Source organism: Zonotrichia leucophrys, chromosome 1 (assembly GCF_028769735.1).
Source record: "Zonotrichia leucophrys gambelii isolate GWCS_2022_RI chromosome 1, RI_Zleu_2.0, whole genome shotgun sequence".
Taxonomy (NCBI): Eukaryota; Metazoa; Chordata; class Aves; order Passeriformes; family Passerellidae; genus Zonotrichia; species Zonotrichia leucophrys.
In genome coordinates, this window is record NC_088169.1 from 106,254,382 (window position 1) to 106,275,315 (window position 20,934).

Below are 20,934 nucleotides of genomic sequence, written 5' to 3' on the forward strand. Positions count from 1 at the left end.
TGTAACTAATGTGTAAATAGGAAAAATTCCCTGTGGTACAGAGGTCATGATGCTTTCTCTTTTGTTGCTTCCCTTACCCTTTGGAGAGTCACTTAATCTTTTATGTAAATTCTCATTCTTCATACAGAAGTAAGGATTTTTTTGGTGGTGTTTGGTTTGTGGGGTTTTTTCCCACAGAACATCCAAAAAGCTATAAATTGCTGTCTTGCCATCTGGGAAAGTAGGAGACAATTCTTTTGATTATCTATGCAAGAAGATAAGCTAGCAGAGTGGAAATATTCATCCCTACTCAGTAACTCTTTCATTCTCAGAGTGGTCTCCTCCTTCTGAAGAGACCAGAACCATCAGGGAATAGAACAAATGAATCAAATCCTGATCTCCACTTATCTCCATCAATCAGAGCAGCAAGAACAGGCTGTTCTCCTGAGGGCTGCTGGATCTGCTCTCAAAAAAGAGGGGAGAAGACAAGTGTCTGTGGCAGGCAAGGAAATTGAGCAACATGCTGAGCTCCCTTTTTGTTACTTCCAGTGTCCACGTTTGCCCCTGTACAGCTTGTATGGTTTGGGTAGTCTAAGAATGAATTGAAGCTAAAAATTAAAATGCATGGGGGAATTTGAAGAGATTTACTTGTGTGAGAGGGTCAGTACAAAGCCTTTGACACATGCAGGATTTAAAAGATATTTTGAATAGGACTTGAAGCAAAATATAATGGGCCAGAATTTATGACAGCAGGCAACCACATTGCTGAGCAGTGTGAATTGTCCACAGAAAAATATGGGATGAATATCTCCCATAATGATTATTTATCAGGATAACGGCAGTTTTGGCTCAAAGGTTGTTTTTAGACACAGGGAAGCTCTGACTGGTTTGTCACAGACAAGAACTTACTTCTCCTATATGTCCTACAAGGGAAGGATCTTTCATAACAGAAAGACATGGATTGCAGAACCTGTTGTTGTCCTACTATTTGCATACCATACCATATTATTTTCTAGGGAAAATGATAGGCTATTTACAGTCAAGCCAGACAATCAACTGCAGACTGTCCAAATTAAAATAAACAACAATTACATAGCACTTATCCCTTTAAAAGGGTTATTTAAAGTCCTGGATTTCAGGGAATAAATGATATAGGAGAAGGAAGAAGGTTTTCAAATACTGAAAAGTGTCTTTGATTTTTTATATTATGTTAGTTTGGAATACTGAGCGGGAAGAGATGAAAGTTAATGCATTGATTTATAGAAATTATTTGATCAGCCCTTGTGCGGGAAAACACAGTTGTTTCTCCCTCTGCCCATGCCTCCATTAGATTTTACTGAGCAAATTCATATTTGCTTAACATATCCCTGGGTAGCTCTTGCATGAATTGAGCCAGAAAAACCACTTAACTTTATAGGATGCTGAATCCTGGTATCAAAAGTCAATAGCGTATTTTCTCTTAGTAGCTTTGCATTTACTTTAAAAGCTTCCCTTCACCTGGAAATAAGGCCTGTCCATATCTTCACAAAGTAGGTGTTCCCTGACACTAATGCAGTGACTGACACTACTGAAAGTAATAGTCCCATTCCCTTTGCAGCCAGGAGCCCCTAAATCTGCTTTTCGTTATCAGTATAATGGGGTTGGATACATTTTTAAAAGGTGGTACCTATTGATTACTTAATGGAAAAAGTTAGTGTAGAGAACTGCTGAAGCAGCCCTATTCAGTGCTCTCCAGTGCAGCAACACCATTATCTAGAACAGTGGAAATCATCCTGTAACCCTTATTAATATTTAATAAGGATGAAGCAGCATTGAAGTACACTACCAATAGCCCCAGGCTCCTGCACGTGTAGGATATAAGGTTGTTTCGAGGGTCAAAAAAGAATAACTGTGCTCAAGTGTTTATAGGTAAGACCAACACTAAACAATGTTTTCCCTCTTGTTCCCTTTAAACTATTTCCAGCACATCTGCACTTTAATATACACTTATTCCTACTAGACATATTGAAGTGTTGGAATGCAACAGAAAGGTCAGTGTATGTTTAGAGATTGCTGAGACAATTTTATACTTTCCCTTCCCAGTGTTGCTGTGAATCCCAGGCTCCCTTCTCCCTCCTGCTCTGTGCTGCAGGGCATATTTGGCTGGGCTCACAAGCTAGTCAAAGGTGTTAATCCTGTCTAATAGAACCATAATCCTCAGGGCTGTGTTTTTATATCATACTATTGAGCTAACCCCTTGTCACAGGACGTTCTTCATCTACTTAATAGCAAAGCTCTTTATGGGAATTTTAGATAAAATTAAATGTACAATTCAAATAGTAATTTTCAGTCCCACAATGTAAAAAAAAAACCAAAACAAATAAACCACAGTGTTTAGACAACAGAGATTTTACAATCAATAACAAATTATTTTTGTATTTTCTTTTTTTATTTTCCCCTCAGTGAATAGTAAATGTCATTATAGTTGTCCAAAAATATTCACAAATCTGGGTCAGTTTCTTCAAATAACCTTTGGCTGGAAATATTTTTCAGGCTAGATGTCTCCAGAAATATAGGGCAGGGGGGGAAAAGAGGATGTTATTATTCTTTTAAGCTGCACTGCTTAGAATATGGAGCCAAAAAGTGGGTAGGCTTTTCTCTTGCATCTGACTCTGCTCAGGCTCCCCTGCTTTGTCCACATTCATTTTTTGGGGGGAGGTGGCAGAACTGATTAATAAATAAATTTGGGAAAACAGGGAAATATATCAAGGAGGGATTCCTCCTTAACTTCTCAGGAAGCAGGTCCATGCCAGCACTGAGTGTGCTCCCAAACCAGTCCTTTGCTGCTCCTCTTTGGTTGCCCAAAGGATGTTCCACCTCTGTTGCTCCTGAGGCTGCCTCATGACCATTCTTGCCTGGTGGAGAAGATTGGAACTCTGTAATAGGAAAGCTGGGAGCTCACAAGCCTTTTGTGAATTTCCTGGATTGACAGCAAAAGGAGAGAGCTGGAGATGCCAGGTGAAGAGTGCACAGTGCTTTAGAAATCTGGGGGAGATGAAAATATGACTCATGTGGCTGGGGGTGGGGGAAGGAAGCAATGGAACAAGGAACTACTTCGGCTGAAATCACATGGGCAAGGCAAAAGGATGAATAAGTACAGGAAAAGCTGCAGCCCAGATACTCTGAAATCACTTATTAAATCAGACAGAGTGCATTTATTTTGTGGTTTACTATTTCGTTCAGTGTCTTTTTCCTCCAGAGGGGATTTTGAAGACTCAGAAATAGACTGAGTTTATATTGCCTCATGTATAATAGAGAGCCCTGCTCAAGAACTCTCATACTGCATTAAAGATTTTCATTTAGTATGGAAGAGGGAAGTACTTAAAAAACCCAACCCATTCTAGATCCAGCTGTGAGTATTGGTGAAGACATAAAAACAAGCTCTTAAAGGCACTGTAGAGTGGATAGATGTCCAAATTCTGGCTGTTTCTAGGGCCACACTTAAAGGGACTCCTGAGTTGGCATCAATGTGATTTTATGCATTTTGCCCTCATGGGCAGTGCAGTGTCAGGCAGCTCTGCATGTCTGACAGGTATTTCTGTATGACCTCACTCCTCAAAATCTGCTGTGCCACCTCCCTCCTTTCCATGCCATTTATCCACATGCAGAAAGAGTGAAAACTAGAAGGAAGGCAGAGCAATTCATTCGCTCTTAATGCACAACTCAGGTGATGCAGCTTTGTTAAGCCAAGTAATGCTGTAGCATGTGTCATGGTTTGAGCCTGGCACAGAGCCAGTGCCCCCATGAAAATGCCCCACCCTGGTGTCTGCTGTGAGATGTGACCAGGAATAAGCAAAACAGGCTCCAACTTAAACATAAATAACACTTTATTACCTAAAACTACAGGAAAAAATAGGAAAGACTATAAGGAAAAGAAAAAAAAATTGAAAACCTTACAAAAACCACTTTTCCTCCTCCCCACTCCCTAACTTTCCCAATCCAATACATTCTCTCAAAACAACTGCTCAGCCTTGGCCCCACACGTTAGTATACTCAAACTGCAGTTCATGGAGAGGAAAAGGAGTCCTTCTTGTTCCATAGGCTTCTCGTGGAGACACACTGAGACCCTCGTGTGCTTCCCTGTCACTCCGGCACCGCCCGGAAAGTCCATTTGCCGCTTGTGACACGTTCCTTCCATGCTCAGTGCTCTCACCACCGAGACATGGCCAGAGCTGCTTTTAGGGTGGTCTTTCAAGGATGCCTTGTCTCACTCCAAAAAGGCACAGTCTCTGCTTTTGGGACAACTGTCCCCCCCATATATTTCCAACCCCCTGGGGCCGGGGGGTCCTCACAAATGAACCCTCCTGGTTTTGAGGCACTGCCTCCCCCTAAATGCAGTCTGTGTCACAGGAACAACTGAGTCCATGGCTACAAGAAAACGTCCAGCCCAAAGGCCACTCCAAATCATCTCTCCCCATCCAATCATCTCCACAAACTCCGGGCCAAGGTCCTTATCTCATATCATCTCTCATCTCCCTTCTTATTCAGCTTCGAGGAGGATTAGCATTTTCGCAAGGCCCCAATCATGCAGGAAAGGGTTAAAAGTTTTCAGTCTCTGTCTGTTCTGAGAGGAGATGATACTCCCACACGTGCTGCTGCTGCGGCCGGCCGGGCTCTCTCTCCCTCCCCCCTTCTCCTCCTGGCGGGCTGCCATCACATTCGGTGCCGCCGGCTCTTTCTCTCTCCGGGGGGGGGGGGGAAAAAGGGGCTGGCTGCCCGATATCTCGATGTCTCTTGGGGCTCCGCCACCCTTCCATCCTCGAAGCCCCCCCCGAAGCCCCCTCAAGCCCATCTCTGTCCCGGCCCCAGGCCTCACCGCATGGCTGGCCCCTCCCCCGCCCAGCAGCAGCGGGCCGGGCGAGGGAGAGAGGTCTGAACTCCTCGGCCGCGATGTCCAAAAAGAGGAAATGCCAGGGCAGTGCCCTGCTTTTAACCCTGTGTATTCTCGGAGGTGTGTCCAAACCCCACTGGCTACACCAGGTGTCAGTATGAAACCCAAAACCTTCATTGGTTTGACCACAGCTTCCCAGAATTCTCACTCCTTCCGGGTCAACCCATGACACTCCACCCTTCACCTCCGAGAATACACTTTCTAAAATTATCAACAGGACTACAAAACACTTCTACACAACAATACCTTAGATTCACTATGACTATTCATCTACCTTAACTTAGTACATGCTTTCCTTATTCTTCTTGGTCTCATCTCACAGCTTTACCTCATCATTCTCCCGTGATTCGATTTCCCGGTCCAGGGAACCAAAAAATGTCATGGTTTGAGCCTGGCACAGAGCCAGTGCCCCCATGAAAATGCCCCACCCTGGTGTCTGCTGTGAGATGTGACCAGGAATAAGCAAAACAGGCTCCAACTTAAACATAAATAACACTTTATTACCTAAAACTACAGGAAAAAATAGGAAAGACTATAAGGAAAAGAAAAAAAAATTGAAAACCTTACAAAAACCACTTTTCCTCCTCCCCACTCCCTAACTTTCCCAATCCAATACATTCTCTCAAAACAACTGCTCAGCCTTGGCCCCACACGTTAGTATACTCAAACTGCAGTTCATGGAGAGGAAAAGGAGTCCTTCTTGTTCCATAGGCTTCTCGTGGAGACACACTGAGACCCTCGTGTGCTTCCCTGTCACTCTGGCACCGCCCGGAAAGTCCATTTGCCGCTTGTGACACGTTCCTTCCATGCTCAGTGCTCTCACCACCGAGACATGGCCAGAGCTGCTTTTAGGGTGGTCTTTCAAGGATGCCTTGTCTCACTCCAAAAAGGCACAGTCTCTGCTTTTGGGACAACTGTCCCCCCCATATATTTCCAACCCCTGGGGCCGGGGGGTCCTCACAAATGAACCCTCCTGGTTTTGAGGCACTGCCTCCCCCTAAATGCAGTCTGTGTCACAGGAACAACTGAGTCCATGGCTACAAGAAAACGTCCAGCCCAAAGGCCACTCCAAATCATCTCTCCCCATCCAATCATCTCCACAAACTCCGGGCCAAGGTCCTTATCTCATATCATCTCTCATCTCCCTTCTTATTCAGCTTCGAGGAGGATTAGCATTTTCGCAAGGCCCCAATCATGCAGGAAAGGGTTAAAAGTTTTCAGTCTCTGTCTGTTCTGAGAGGAGATGATACTCCCACACGTGCTGCTGCTGCGGCCGGCCGGGCTCTCTCTCCCTCCCCCCTTCTCCTCCTGGCGGGCTGCCATCACATTCGGTGCCGCCGGCTCTTTCTCTCTCCGGGGGGGGGGGGGGGAAAAAGGGGCTGGCTGCCCGATATCTCGATGTCTCTTGGGGCTCCGCCACCCTTCCATCCTCGAAGCCCCCCCCGAAGCCCCCTCAAGCCCATCTCTGTCCCGGCCCCAGGCCTCACCGCATGGCTGGCCCCTCCCCCGCCCAGCAGCAGCGGGCCGGGCGAGGGAGAGAGGTCTGAACTCCTCGGCCGCGATGTCCAAAAAGAGGAAATGCCAGGGCAGTGCCCTGCTTTTAACCCCTGTGTATTCTCGGAGGTGTGTCCAAACCCCACTGGCTACACCAGGTGTCAGTATGAAACCCAAAACCTTCATTGGTTTGACCACAGCTTCCAGAATTCTCACTCCTTCCGGGTCAACCCATGACAGCATGGCAGAAAATTGTACCCATCTACATTTAAAAATCAGAATTTCTAATAGTAAAATTGGTAAGAAAAGCAGAAGGCTTGCCTGATTATGCTGTTACTTACTCCCTCTGCAATGTGTGCATTTTGGACAAGATGTATTCATAATCCTCAGCAGTCCTTTCTCATTCCTGATGGTAAAGAATCATAAATTGTCTTCCCAGCTGCAAAAATACATTGTATAAATTGCCGCAATTTACACCACCACAACCAAGTCTATTGCTTGTATCATATTTATGATGACAACTTTTTTTTTGAAACTCATCAACAAGTCTTTCTTACCTGCAAATAATGCATGGTTATTTACATACATAACTAATGTGAAACAGATGTAGAAGAACTCATAATCATATCCATTACCTAATTAGTATTTGAAGAAGTACTGTTTCTCTGACTTATTTTTCTACTTCTGCCCGTACAGTCATAATTATTTTTCCCCTACTTCACCTCATATTTTGTTTCTAGCTGGATGCAGCAGTTCATGGCCTGCTGATATGGGAGGGATTTTTAACGCCAACAGGTGGCTTGACAGCTTTTAAGTCTTAATAAGAGAACAAAGCAAAGCAGCAGCAGTGAGTCAAGGTTTGTCTTCTCTTCTTTTGCAGCGCACCAGCAGCTTTGGGAGCTTTGACCGCTTCAGGCACCACTCAATATCAAAGACAGATGATTCAGCTGAGGTCTGTAGAACACAAACTCTGAATTTCTGCAGTTCACTTTCCCATGACAGTTATGCAAAAACATTGGGAAGCTCTTGTGTAAATTTTGCAGTGCTGAGAACTTTACTTGTATACCTGCATTTGTTTGGTGATTGAGGCCTTGACAAAAAAACCCAAGAGAATCACACCTAAACTTTGGCACTTTGATGTGAAAATAGAAAGAATTAAAAAAAAAAAAAGTGCATTTCACATTGGTGCATGCCCAAAGTAACCAGCACTTTACAAGTAACCCACAGATGTCTCACTTTTGTTTTCAAGACCTCTGCAAAAATTCTCTCAATTCTTATTGATATTAGGGACAATAAATAATGGGAAACAACATTACCTACAAAAAAATAGATTTTCTTTCTATCATTCATACATAGAGTATTGTGTGCAAACCTGTTTAGGCACACAGTTTCCAAGGAAAATGGCCTTGACCGAATATTGTCATGATAACTGTTTTAGTGTCCTTAATATTTCCTGTAATTTCTGCTTCAGCTTGCTGTGTTTTATTTTTGTGGTGAGTTATTGCTTACTTTTTGATTTTAAAACAGATATCTGAGTTGGAGACTATAAGTGACATTGGGGAAGCAGTACAAATCAAAGGCGCAAGCAATGGAGGAAGCCTGAGTAAGAAGATGAGAGCCATTTCACTTACCATGAGGAAAAAGATGGGCAAAAAATACATCAAGGCACTCTCTGAGGAGATGGTAAATACAGCCTAAGAGCCTTGTGTTTGTTGGAAATACATGTGAAGCAGTAAAAATATTATGTGCATTTTTTCTGTTCATGTTTCAACTGTCCTCAGCTGTGACAAACCATAAACCCAGGGTAGCAACACATATTGAACTAAGCCAGCTTTTGGTATGTACCTGCTCTTTCATGTGCATTTTTGTGTACACACAAATTACACAGTAAGGGCTCAAGAGTAATAAGAATTTTACTTCATTTAATTTTGCTTTTTCATTGAGGAACATTTGTATGAGCACAAAACCCCTCCTTATGTGGACAGAAGGGAGTATTGGTTGAGCCCCATCATCAGTCTGATGCTCAGTGTGTACAAAAATCTTCATTAAAAGAATTTATCTCCCAATACAAGAGTTATTTCTGAAGTCCACTTTGTAAAGGTCAGCCAGCATCCTAGAGAGTTCCAGCTCATATGCCTTATTTCCTTTTACCTTATCTAATCTTAGCGGAACTATCTTTATTAAACATAAAAAACATAATCTTGCACATACTGAAAACCCTGTTTCCTCAGTGCTTTGTGTCAGTAAGTTCCAAAATTTAAAACTTAAAAAAAAAAACTTGTCACATGTAACAATCCCCAAAAAGATCTATCTAGTCTGCATCCTATCTCACATGTCAATATAAGGTAAGTAAGGAAAATCAGTGAGGAATGTCACAAATAGAAAATATTTTTTCACAGGATACTTTAAATGCCTTTTGGAGGACCTAGACAAGGATTTGTATTTCATTAGTTTAGTTTTCTTTTATTTTTCTTCCAAAGTGCAATCGATGATCTTTATATTATTTTTTTATATTTCCTTTCTGCACATTTAAAGCAACAATTCCCATGACAGAAATTCAATGGATTATCTGGTTGGACACACATGTAGCATGATCTTCCTTCCTGCAGGAGATGATGACAATCAATACCAGCCTCCTGATTAATCTGTTATGCTGCTGGCTGCTGTAACAAGCACAATTCTTGTTGGAAACCAGTATAGTTCTTCATTTCAGTGCTCTGCCTGATATGTACCTGTATGGGTCTATAATTCACACATGCACTGTCATTTTTTGCTTCATCATCTAACTGGTGAATAACTAATTTTTCCCCAAATACAATATGCTGAAGGAAGTTTCAGTTGCATCAGGTATCACATGCAACATGATAAATTCTACTGAAAAATCCTTCCTTTTAAAAGATCATCCCTATTTAATTTATCAGTTATGTCATCTCTAACTTAACTGTGACTGAAATATGGATCTTATTGTTCTGAACAGGCTGTGACTCCTGAGGTGTGATTTATTGGGATAAACTCAAGGGGCCAATTTCATACACCATTAGACTTTGTGAGAGAAACATGTACCTGTTAATTCTGAAATGCCCTGGATTTCGAGGACAGGGTGAATGCTGGGCAGTGTGGTGAGCATGGCGCTGGAACACACCAGTGCCCCACGTGTGTGCAAGCTGTCCCCAGCGTGCCACAAGGAACCACCATCCTCCCAAGTTCAGTACAAAACACAGCTGTGCCAGCCAGCTCTTCACCACCTGCCTTCAGAGCTGAGCTTTGTATTTCCTTCTCTGAGACAAGCAGACAAAATCTTATCAGGCTGCCCACAAATTTTCCATTCCAAGCCGTCAGCTCTGCCATGGTGTGTTGCAGTCTTCCTTTGAGCAGGGAGGGGATGAAGTGAGTGGGGCAGAAACAAGAGGGAATTTCTCCAGGATCATAAAATACTAGGGCTGATTGTTGGGCATGGTTAGTACCAGGCATCAACTTCAAAAAACGTCTTCTCTCACAAAGGAGTTCTTAATAAAGTGCAATGATGAGCTAATCTCCAATGATGCTTTAAAACAACAACAAAAATTCTCCAAAATACATTTCTTGGGGGTTAACATTTGATTTTTTTTTTTTTTTTTTTTTTTGTGTTAAAGAATGAAGAGGGAAAAGAAGACAGTGATCCTGGTGGTGGAGCACACACTGAGAAGGTCTCCCTAAAAGCCAGTGACTCTTTGGAAAGTCTCTACAGTCTGAACAGTGGCCAGAGCTCATCTAGTAAGTACAAGACACCTATACTTCTTATTCAGTCGCTGGATCAATATAGTTATTGCTTATGTCTGTGGAATCAGAGCTGGTGATCAAAAATGTGATGGTAGAGAGCTCTTCGTTCTGGCAGACAAAAGTGTAATTTGGTTAAATGGGTAGCAGCTAGGGTAAGTATACATCTATCCAGAAATAAGCAGAGTGTTTTTTAAGAGTGGAAATACTAAGTGAAGAAAAAAAATACCATGAATTATAGGGCATAACTCCACATTTTTGTGGAATTATCACTGCCTTAGTGCTGGGTTTGAAAGCACTGGATGCAGCCACACAATATGATGGGGGATGTGGGTCTCACCTGGCAGCTTTGGGACATGATGCAGAGAGACACAACCCACCTGAAACCCACTGAAAACCCTCCCCCACCAGGGCAGCCTTGCTCAGAGGAGTCTCTGATGAGAAATGTGCCTCCACCTCTCTCTGTGTTGCCCTGCTGTGGATATTTGCTGGGTGGCAGGTCACAGCTATCCCTGGTTACACTGCTGTGCCACCCTGCAGGCACTGCCTGAGCCCTGAGTGCAGCCTGGAGCTGCAGTCCAGACCATTTGCACTTAGAGTTAATCTGGCCCTGAGATGGAGCTGTGCACTTAAGCAATCACCTCAAACAAAACCATTTTTACGATCATTTTCTGTGACGTGATTTGTGAAAATCGTATATGGGAGTTTACTTCCAATACACTGCTGCTCTTATCTAAAAACATATTTGGATGGGATATTGCAGAGCTTGCTCAAATTTGCTTGAATTACTCTGCTGATATTTTATTGCTCAACTTGGATAAAATGACAGGCAGAAATGTTGATAAGATTAAAATTTCTCTCTGCAATGCAGGTTCCTTTGATGTTTCAGCTAGCTCTGGAATGAAATAAAATAACTTCTACAGTACTTGTTTTCATTTCTCAGAATAAACAGGAGAAGTTCAGCAGAATTAATTCCTTAAATTGCACTTTTAGGGTACATTTTATTAATCTGCAGAGGTAATATTTCAAAAAGTCTGTAAATAAAATGCATAGTCTATTAGTATCATCACCAGAAAAAGATTACTTTAGGGAAGATATTAATGAAAGATCTCCTACCCATTTTGTGCTGTCTCTTGTAGCATGATTTTTATTGAATGCAGTTATCCTGGAAGGTGTCAAACCCACACAGGGTATGATCTGTCTGTGATTCTGTGGTATTGAACCCTTCCTTTGGGCTGCTGTGCAGAGCTGCCTGTGTGGGGATTTGGTGCAGGGGTGTCTCAAGCTGTTTCTCTCCCAGGTGGGGTGACCAGCTGCTCGGATGGCACCAGCAACAGGGACAGCCTCCGCCTGGACGACGAGGTGCCCTACAACGGCCCCTTCTGCGGCCGCGCCAAGGTGCACACCGACTTCACACCCAGCCCTTATGACACCGACTCGCTCAAAATCAAGGTAGGACAGCCACCAGGACTCCTTCTCTGCCACTAGCAATGCCAGGGACACCATATTTTACATCTAAATAATACATCTAATAATGAATTTTTACCTGCTCAAGCACGTGGAACACTCTAAAAGCAAGGCGGGTTTGGTTTCGCAATGCTCCTGTAAGGATTTAGTTCAGACCAGGCTGCAAAGCAAAGTGCTGCTAAGGCATCTGGAATGTCTGCTTTTTAAGGCATACATTCCAGGTAGGAATCCCTTCATGATATCTTCCTACCTACCCCAGCCTTCCCCAGAGTAAAATACATGTTGCTTCCCATATACATGGTCTGGAGTGAGAAAAAGTAAAATCTCATGGGATGTGAAGTTGTCTCCTCAAGCTTTCCCAGTCATAACTAGGATATATACAAAGCTCAGTGGCACCCACTGCCTTTAATAAAAACAGCTTCCCTTTCCATTAAACTTTTCTTTAAGCCTATATTTGAGCTGTGAACCTTCTGGGATTTGCCTGTCTCTGTGAACCTGTGGCTGTGTGAGTGAAGAAGAAGACCAACAAACAGAGGCCCAGTTGAACATTACTTAAAAACCCCCAGCCCTTCAGACTTTTTCCTTCTTCACAGCTTCTTCATTTTGCCAAATCCTATATCTGACACAGACTCCCTCTCCTCCTCTCCAGCCTACATGAGAGCTGTTGCTCTGCTGGTACTCACAGTCTTCAGCACTTGCCCTCCACTTCCACCCACATCTAGGGCGTTTCTTTTAATACAGTTTAACAGTTTTAACTATTTAACTGGTTGTGAAATGGCAAATATCTGCTGGCTCATAAATGTTTCTTTTTTTATTCATTAGGGTGGTGTGTTTTGGAATTATAAAATGATACTTAGGGTTGAAATCCCCTGGATTTATCACACAAAATTTCAGTACCCCGAATCTGAATTCAAAGTGCATCTGCAGCTTGGCTTGGAGCCACTGCCTAATCCTGACCTGCATCCACATGTGAAGCTCCTGAGCCTGCATGAGTTTGTAGAATACCATGTGCTTGTAGACCTTTAAATAAATGTTTGTTTAGTTTCCATTTCAAACGTGCTCACAGCTCTGAGCCCCGTGTTCTAACTAAACCAGGTCACCAGCTCACAATCAGTTTTGTACTTGGGTTTGTACAAAAACTAGGTGACCACTTGACTTGCTGTTCCTTGACCAGACCAGAAAATATGTAAACTTTGGAGCTGGGGACACATCTAAACAAACTGAGTTTGATTTCTAACTTTGTAACAGAATCCCAAATGAAGCAGGCATTTGTTGGATAACTCTTCAAAGGCTTTCAGCATTTTTCTGTGATATGTGCCAAGAAGAGAGGGCTCATTTTTGAGGTCCTTGGAAGCAAATTGTGTAGGGTGCATGACTTTGTAAGAGCCTTTTTACTATGAGAATTACTCAGAATGACTGTTTTCCTGAGCTGAGACCTTGGTTCCCACAATGTGGCTGTGAACACCTTCACCAAAAAACCTCCTTGAAATGGCTGTGTTGTCACCTTTTTCAGCACTCATATTTGTTAGGGGAGTTAAATGTTCTTTATTGTCTTTGAGAAATGTAGACAGTGATTTTTCCTGTAAAATGGGTAGGAGTCCACCTTTCACATAGATCAGCTATCTTTTTTGGAGATCCTTGAGAGGCTAGATAATAAGATTATTCTGTAAATGCTATGGCACATATTTTGAAAATAACCTTACAGTCATCCCTTGCTTTTTGCCAAAACTATGCCCACTGCCCATGACAAAAGTTAATTGCTGATGCAACCCTATCCCTTTTCAGGGACCAAGTGGAACTCAAAAATAGTGAGAGGGGCTGCTCACCTCTCCTTCACAAAGGTTTGGAGATAAGGACTAGCTCAACTTTCTGTAATTATTTTCCTGGGATTTTATAAAAGCAAAGGCACTAAATCTAGATAATTAAAAAGTTACTTCACACTGACTAGTGCTGGTTTTGGTCCACAGAGGAAAAGCTGCATATAACAAACCAGAAGTGTAAGCTGTGTTGTGCTTTTTTTTCTGATTCTAGAAAGGAGACATCATAGATATCATCTGCAAAACTCCCATGGGCATATGGACAGGCATGCTGAACAACAAAGTAGGAAATTTCAAGTTCATTTATGTGGATATTATCTTGGAGGAAGAAGCTGCGCCCAGAAGGATAAACCCACACAGAGGAAGCAAAAGGACCAAGCCTAAAACACTGCAAGAGCTCCTGGAATGTGTCCACCTGCAGGTCAGCCAAGGCATTTCCCAGCTCTGTTTGAAACATTCCCTTTCTGTGCGCTCGGGTTTGAATGTCATTTACAGGCAGGAGGGGAAAGGCAGGTTTCAGCAGCTTTGATGGCAGCAAAGCAAAGCAACCTTGTGTCTGTCTTTTATCTGATGTGAGTGATGCCAAGATGATTTTTTGCCTTTTCTTTATATACCTTTTATATGCCTTCTATGTAACCTCTGTATTCTTAGAATGCATACTTGTAATTCTTAAAGTCTGATAATTTAGCATAGCCTCAGTATTTTGTTATGCCAAGAGACTGAACATCCTAAAGACCTCGTAGCAGGAGGCCAGAAAACCCTACACTGTATTGGGAAACCAAGGTCCTCTCTAGAAAATATCCTGTAAACCAGATTTGGCCCATCCAGGGGGGAATTCCATGGATGGAGGAATATCACACTATTGGGGCATCCTTGTTAGATATGCTAATTTATAAGGTCTAAAAATTGTATACATAATCAGTGGTGTGGGTGCACTGTGACACATTCCACCCTGGAGAAGTGTGCACCAATAAGGATCCTTATTAAATACTGAGGTAAAACCCCCTTATCCCTTAACTGTGTCTGGTTCTCAGTTTTTAAGACCAGGAAAGGCATCATGAGTGGCTTATAGAACTGCATTTTGCCTCATCATGTGGCTGTGCCACTCAGAGAGGGACACTGGTGACTTGCCAGCTCACCTGACTGCAGTTGTGTGTTCGAGTACAGGAGATGTGTGGCTGTGGATGTTTCAGGGGCAGGGCTGCAGTCTGACTCCAGAGCCAAAACTGAGAATTTGTGTTTCTGTGATTTTTTTCTGTGAATTCTGTTTTTGTGATCTTTAGGGAGCAATAGTATTTTTGCACCAGGCTCACGTTGAGCCTCTCTCCCTCTCTGCAACCCTAGATCTTGACTGAGTGTCAAAGTGTAATGAGGTCGTGATTTACAAGTCACATTTTTAATAAGGGTAATTGCTTTGCTGCTGATGCAAACACTCCTTTCCCTGGAGCACACACAGAGGTTTGTACTGACTTGACACACAGCTCAAGGGGGACCTTGTGTGACACAGAAGGGCCCAGGGCTCCCTCTGCTTCTCCCCTTGCTTGGATCAAGGGGTTCTCCTGTGAAAAGGCAGAGCACTCCTCACCTCAGAGCCCCTCTTGGGCTCAGAGTGGGAGAGACACTCATGGAGGGACCCACAGCAGTCCAGACCCTCAGCAAATTAAATAATTTCTGACAGAGCTCTGCCCTGGTCCTGCTTGCTGCTGGGCTGTGCTAGAGAGCTCAGGCACGGATGCTGGCATGGCCAGGAGGGCTCCCAGGCATCTCTGCCTCTGTTCCCTCTTGCTCCCCACCTCTCCAATTGGACTGGAGAACAGAGCCCATTTCAACCTGGCCAAAAAGAAAAAGTGAAATTGTGCCTACTCCTCTACTAAACTTAGTGCTTTTTTCCTTTTGTAGGAATATGCCTCAACCCTCCTGCTGAATGGCTATGAAACTCTAGAGGACTTAAAGGATCTACATGAAAGCCACCTTATTGAATTAAATATTTCTGACCCAGAAGACAGGGCAAGGTTGTTATCAGCAATTGAAAATCTCCAGGACTGTGACAGTAAGTGTTTAAGGTTTGTCAAGAGTATATGCACTAGTGTCTTAAGCAAAAGAGAGCTTAGGTGAAAGAAATTTCTTTAATTTTTTAAACAGCATTCTGCAGATAATTACAAACTTTTTCTTCCCTCTCTTCATCCCACACTTAAATCCTTATCCAAATTAGCTTTTTTTTTTTTGTAAAAAGTATTGTAAAAAATATATAAAAAGTAAATATAATAGCTGGTTTGCATTCTTCTCTCAAAGTTAATCTAACTTGCGTTTCTGGTGAGCTTCCAAGAGTTGAACATATGGGGTCTATATATGCATGTGTATTGGTCACCATTTTGTTTTCTTCACTTGTTCATTTTGTGGGGAGTGGAAAAGCTAGGATACAGAACAGGAAAAACATTTTTTATGATATTTTAATGATATTTCCAGTCTGTAAATAATTTATGTCAGTTTTGTAGAAACTACAGCTAAGCAGTTACTTAATTAGATACTCAGCCAAAAGAGAAGGGAGGGGTTTTCACCTTCATTAATATTTGTGCATACTCCTCCTGTGCTGAGCAGTCATGTCATCAAATGTGCACTTCCAATTGAGAAGCACAGAAAAAAGAGAGAGAAGGATAAACAATGTCTTCCTGGGATAATTTAATAGCAATTTTTTTCAGGCATCCACTTATTATCTCCTCAGTATGTAGACAGCTTTCCATTTTTTTTCCTGAATGTTTGGGCTTTTTTTGGAACCCCATTTGTACATTAAGTTGCTCCTGTTCTTATTCAGCTTCCAGTGAAAGGCTCTTGCAAATTTGTTGGAGTGCCATTAGAAAGGTTTTCTTTGCCCTCCAGGTTCAGAAGTTCTTTCTGGTCTATGGCTTTGTGAGATGACAGGTTTGAAAAGAACTCTTGAAGGGCTGTCTACGTAGAAGCAAAGATTGAAAGAGTGAATCCAGAAAAGAAAAGCGTTACATTTTGCACAAGTTTTACTGCAGGGATCTGCCAGGAAGGCACCTGAAAATGTACATACTGAGTGTAGTGTGTTTGTTGTGGGAACCTGACTTGCTGTGCTTTCTGCGCCTATTACTGAGAATGTTTTTCCACATTTAACACCAGAAAAATAGTAAAAAAAATGCTAGATTGTAATTTTGCAGTTTTGCATAGGTGTGAAAGCCAAACTGATACATAATGGTTTCTAACAGACCACATGAGTGCTGAAGTGTTCTGTAGTGGTGACAGTATGGTTTGCTATTTGTATTTGCTGGGTAACAAAAAGCAGAGCAAGCAGCTTTCAATACTGAATGTGTCTTAACCCCCAGTGTTCCACATGCACCTGTGCAAGAACTAAACCTAACAAGGTCCTTGTATGACCCATATTCTGAAAATGAATATGTTCACCCTATTACCCAAACTGGGTTCTTCCTACGTTGGCAGCATAGGATTTAGTAACTTCTTCAGGCAAAACAGTGTCCCTGATGTTATCTGCATGGTTTAATAGTTCAAATTCCTGTAACAGCTCTGGGAATAATACCATTAAATCTCATAAAGGGGTCCTTGCTTCAGAATCAGTGACAACACTGCAGTCTTATTTCAAGGGATTAAATGAATATTTGTTTCACATTCACTTTAGGTAGGTACAGCAAATCTTTCCAGTATTCAAATTCAATCAAGTAATTTTCCCATAATTTATGAATGCTCACAGGGATCAGAACCACAACACCTTTTTGTGTCATACCAGCTATAAACATTCATTTAAGTCTAGTTAAATTTTGTAAGATTTGTGTATATTTTAGGGTAAGCCATGAGTAAATACTGCCCTAGTTTGGCTCTTGAATCCTCACCGTGTCTGGTTCAGAGGGATCAGAGCCTTTGTCACATGACTGGTGGGGACAGAACTGAACAACCTGTTCCAGAAAGGAGGATACTAAAGACCAAAATGGAGAGTAGCTATCTGTTAAGTTGTTATAACAAAAGACAGGGCGTCAAGATGATCTTGGGGATAAGCTCCGCATGAGTCTGACGTTGTACGAATCGTTTGACCTCTTTGTCCTTCTGTCAATCAGATTGGAAAATTGGGTTGAAAGAGCTGGGTGCTACTCTGAAAGTGAATTCTGCATCTGGACTGAACTTTCCTGGGTCAATATTTTTTTTTCCTAAATAGGCATGGCTCATTCCAGCATAAATGATTTTTTAATTAAAATTGATTTTGTGCATTGCTTAGAAGTGAGCTGCATAATTACCCACAGCTACAACGTAATCTGTTTATTGGCCAAGAGAATTCTAGATAGAATTTCAGCACTTTCCAGGTAAAAAGTTCACTTTTTAAAAATAAGCTGAGGCCATGGACTCTATTTACTGTTCTAGGCCCATCCTCCTCACAGAGCTTGGAAGATGTCCCTGTCTCTGCATTCCATTTGTGCTTCCATGTTTGATTAATGGGTGGACAGGCAGGTATGGCCCAGAGTTGAAATACAAGGGTTTCTGAGTTTTTGTGACACTGCCATTACTCAGAACAACCAAATGTGCTGGAATGTAGCCTCATTTTACTAGACCCTCCTATAAATGCAGTAAAACAAGATTTCATATTTGTTTAATGTGAAATCTGATCTTGTGACATGTCCAGAGGTTTTTACAAGGCTTTTAATTTCTTTGTCATTCCTTGGCTTTTTCTTGACATTTATTGTATGTTATACTAATTAATTTCTTCATGACAGATACTCATGGTGTATAATTCATCTTGCAGAATAAACATTTATTGAGTTTTCTGACCAAAAGACCTGCAGCAGTAGTTTCCACATTATATGCTACTTAAAGCCATGCAAAATACAGGATTTTTGGCAGCGAATTTTTTTTAAACTTACATTTGATTTAGACCTGAGTGAATTTGAAAGAACAAATTTTACCCATCTTATACTATGGGTATAGTATGAGAATATAGAATTTTCTTACTTATGGTATAAGTATATAGAATTTTAAAAAGTAAGTTTTATTTAGCAATTGCTACCACACAGTGTTTTTAAAGCAGATTTTTTTTCTATTACTGCACTGCCTTCTTTCTCTCCTTCCTGAGAGTCCAGGCCCAAATTCATCATCTTCAAGTATTTCATGTAGCAAGGCTATCCTAGAATTGCGAGGATTTGTAAACTTCTCATGATCTTCCCCCCCTCTCAGACATTTTTTTAGATTTTCCATAAGTTGGTCAAACCTTTATATTTGGGGCAAAAGTCTTGGTTTCCATGAATTCATGGCTGTGAGAGAAAAAAAAAAAGGCTTTTTCATAAAGTATTTCTTAATAGCTTTCCATTCTTCTCCCAGATGGCTTCTAGACAGGAGATGGATGTCTGTGCTTTTGTAGGATGCTATTTTTAAAGTGAAGCAGTTGCTGGATGGTTAATGAATAAAGTAATAAAAGAAGTTTGGAACTTCTTTTCTTGACCGCTTCCCAGGACACATGTTTCTGTGTGTGCAAAATAGGCTTGATTCTCTTCTCACATATATGATTTAAATCAAGAGGTTCATCCCTGAAATCCACTGGATTACACTAGTCCAAAGCTATTCTGAGCTAAAAAAAAATTAGACTCCATTGGATATGTGCATGCAGGTAATTTTATGGAAAAACCCCAAAAGGTGAATATGTGCAATTTGGGGGTTAATATTTTACACTTATCTCCCCAAATCCATTTCCTTAGCTTGCTTTTCATATTTAAGTGCAGATCATACTTTAAATTCCACTACTAATACCAAATAAGGTTTACTCTTTGTTTATTGTTCTTGGACAGCAAGATAGGAGATAAATAAGGACACGACTTTCAGTTCTCAGTCACATCCCCTACATGAGAATCAGGGACCAAAAGTTCCATTTTACACTGGGCAGTGCCTTTCAACACAAGGGATCATACAGTACCTTGTCAAGGTCAAATAGTGCTCAAAGACAATCTCCCCTTCTGTACTGTGGTACAACGCATTGGCCTGAACATAATATTTCCACATTTCCCAAGGAAGCTCATCCTTGCATGAGTATTAGTATTTTTCACCTTTTTTTTTCAGGCACATCTGTTTGCTTCCAGATTTTAGATAAAAAGAGAAGCTTCTCATTTCTGTTTTCACCACAAGTTCTCACATCAGTTCAACAACTTTTTCCTCTCATAAAAGCTGTGCCACTGATTTCAGTGGATGCAGTATTTTAGGTTGCATATCTACATATTTAAATATCCACAAAATATTTAGTCTTTAGAATGCCCAAAGTACTGCATAAACCACTTGAGGTTTCTCTGCATTTTTTCCAAGAATTACTGCCCTTTACTGCTCCCAGATGATCCTTTCTGAGTTTGATGCCCTGTGAGCTCTCATTTCATTTTCACACTTAGATGGTCTAACTGGCACAGGTGATACATGTATATATGTGTACATACATTGGAGGTCTGGCTTCATTCTCCAAAACTGACTTTGTTTAGTGAGGCCCAGTGACAGGGCAAGGAGCAATGGCCATAAATTGAAACACAAGAAGTTTCATCTCAATGTGAAGAACTTCTTTACACTGAGGGAGGCAGAGCACAGGAGCAGCTCCCCAGACAGGGAGCAGAGTCTCCCTCTCTGGAGCCATTCCAAACCCACTTGGACACATTCCTGTGTCACCTGCTCCAGGTGACCCTGCTCTGGCATGAGGGTTGGCAGATGATCTCCAGAGGTCTGTTCCAAGCATCCTGTGATTCTGTGATTTTGAGCCTTTAGTTAGTGAAAGGTGCTGCTCAGTACGGCACCGCTGCAAGGTGGGTGACTCAGCCTAAAGCATTCAGGAGCCCAGTGCTCCTAGCCCAGCTGACAAAACTCACAAAGGCAAACTCTCAGAGAGCCCACTCATGAAGTTTGGTTTGCTCTTGGGTGACCTTCTTTTTGTCCAAGACAAAATCCAAGCCTTCTGCCACTCATCTGACATAACTGCACAGGAGTCAGAGTGACCTCTGTGCATTCTTGAGCTGAATTCCCTTAAAGCCAAGCTTAAAGTGCTTCCCTAATCAGGACTTTAACCTCATTAGAAAGGGGAAAAGCGCTGGTGAAGGAAAAAAGAAATCTATCCTTGCACGTGTCGTGCACATCTAAGTCATTGAATAACAAAAACTCATTTTAAAGGTCTAAGTAGTGAGGAAGATAAGGGATGCATCACACATCTCTCACCAAGGCTAAAGGCCTCACATTTTTTTCAGAAGTCTGAATATAATCCTACTGTCTAAAAGAGTACTGGAATATATGTGTCAAAATGATGCATATCTTGGGCTCTTCTGGCCATATCATAGACAACAGTGACTGAGAGCCATTTATCTTCTGTGAAACTGCTTTACTGTAGAAAAATGATAGGACTTCCATTTGTTGATAAGATAGTTATTTCTGATGATTCCGCAACATCTAACGGCAGTTTAATTTTATCAATTCCTGTTTTCTGTGCAGCGTGGCTTTCTTCTGATGTCC

General features: G+C 41.8%; 1 protein-coding gene across 3 annotated transcripts in view; it reads left to right on the forward strand.

Moving 5' to 3' along the window:
- Positions 1-20,934, forward strand: part of SAMSN1 (SAM domain, SH3 domain and nuclear localization signals 1) — a 116,824-nt gene that overhangs the window by 91,623 nt on the left and 4,267 nt on the right. For all 3 annotated transcript variants that reach the window (XM_064703413.1, XM_064703409.1, XM_064703404.1), the window contains 6 exons: positions 7,284-7,355; positions 7,931-8,086; positions 10,036-10,156; positions 11,460-11,611; positions 13,658-13,864; positions 15,343-15,493. In XM_064703413.1, coding sequence (XP_064559483.1) covers positions 7,284-7,355; positions 7,931-8,086; positions 10,036-10,156; positions 11,460-11,611; positions 13,658-13,864; positions 15,343-15,493 — 859 coding nt within the window. The remainder of the gene's footprint in view (positions 1-7,283; positions 7,356-7,930; positions 8,087-10,035; positions 10,157-11,459; positions 11,612-13,657; positions 13,865-15,342; positions 15,494-20,934) is intronic.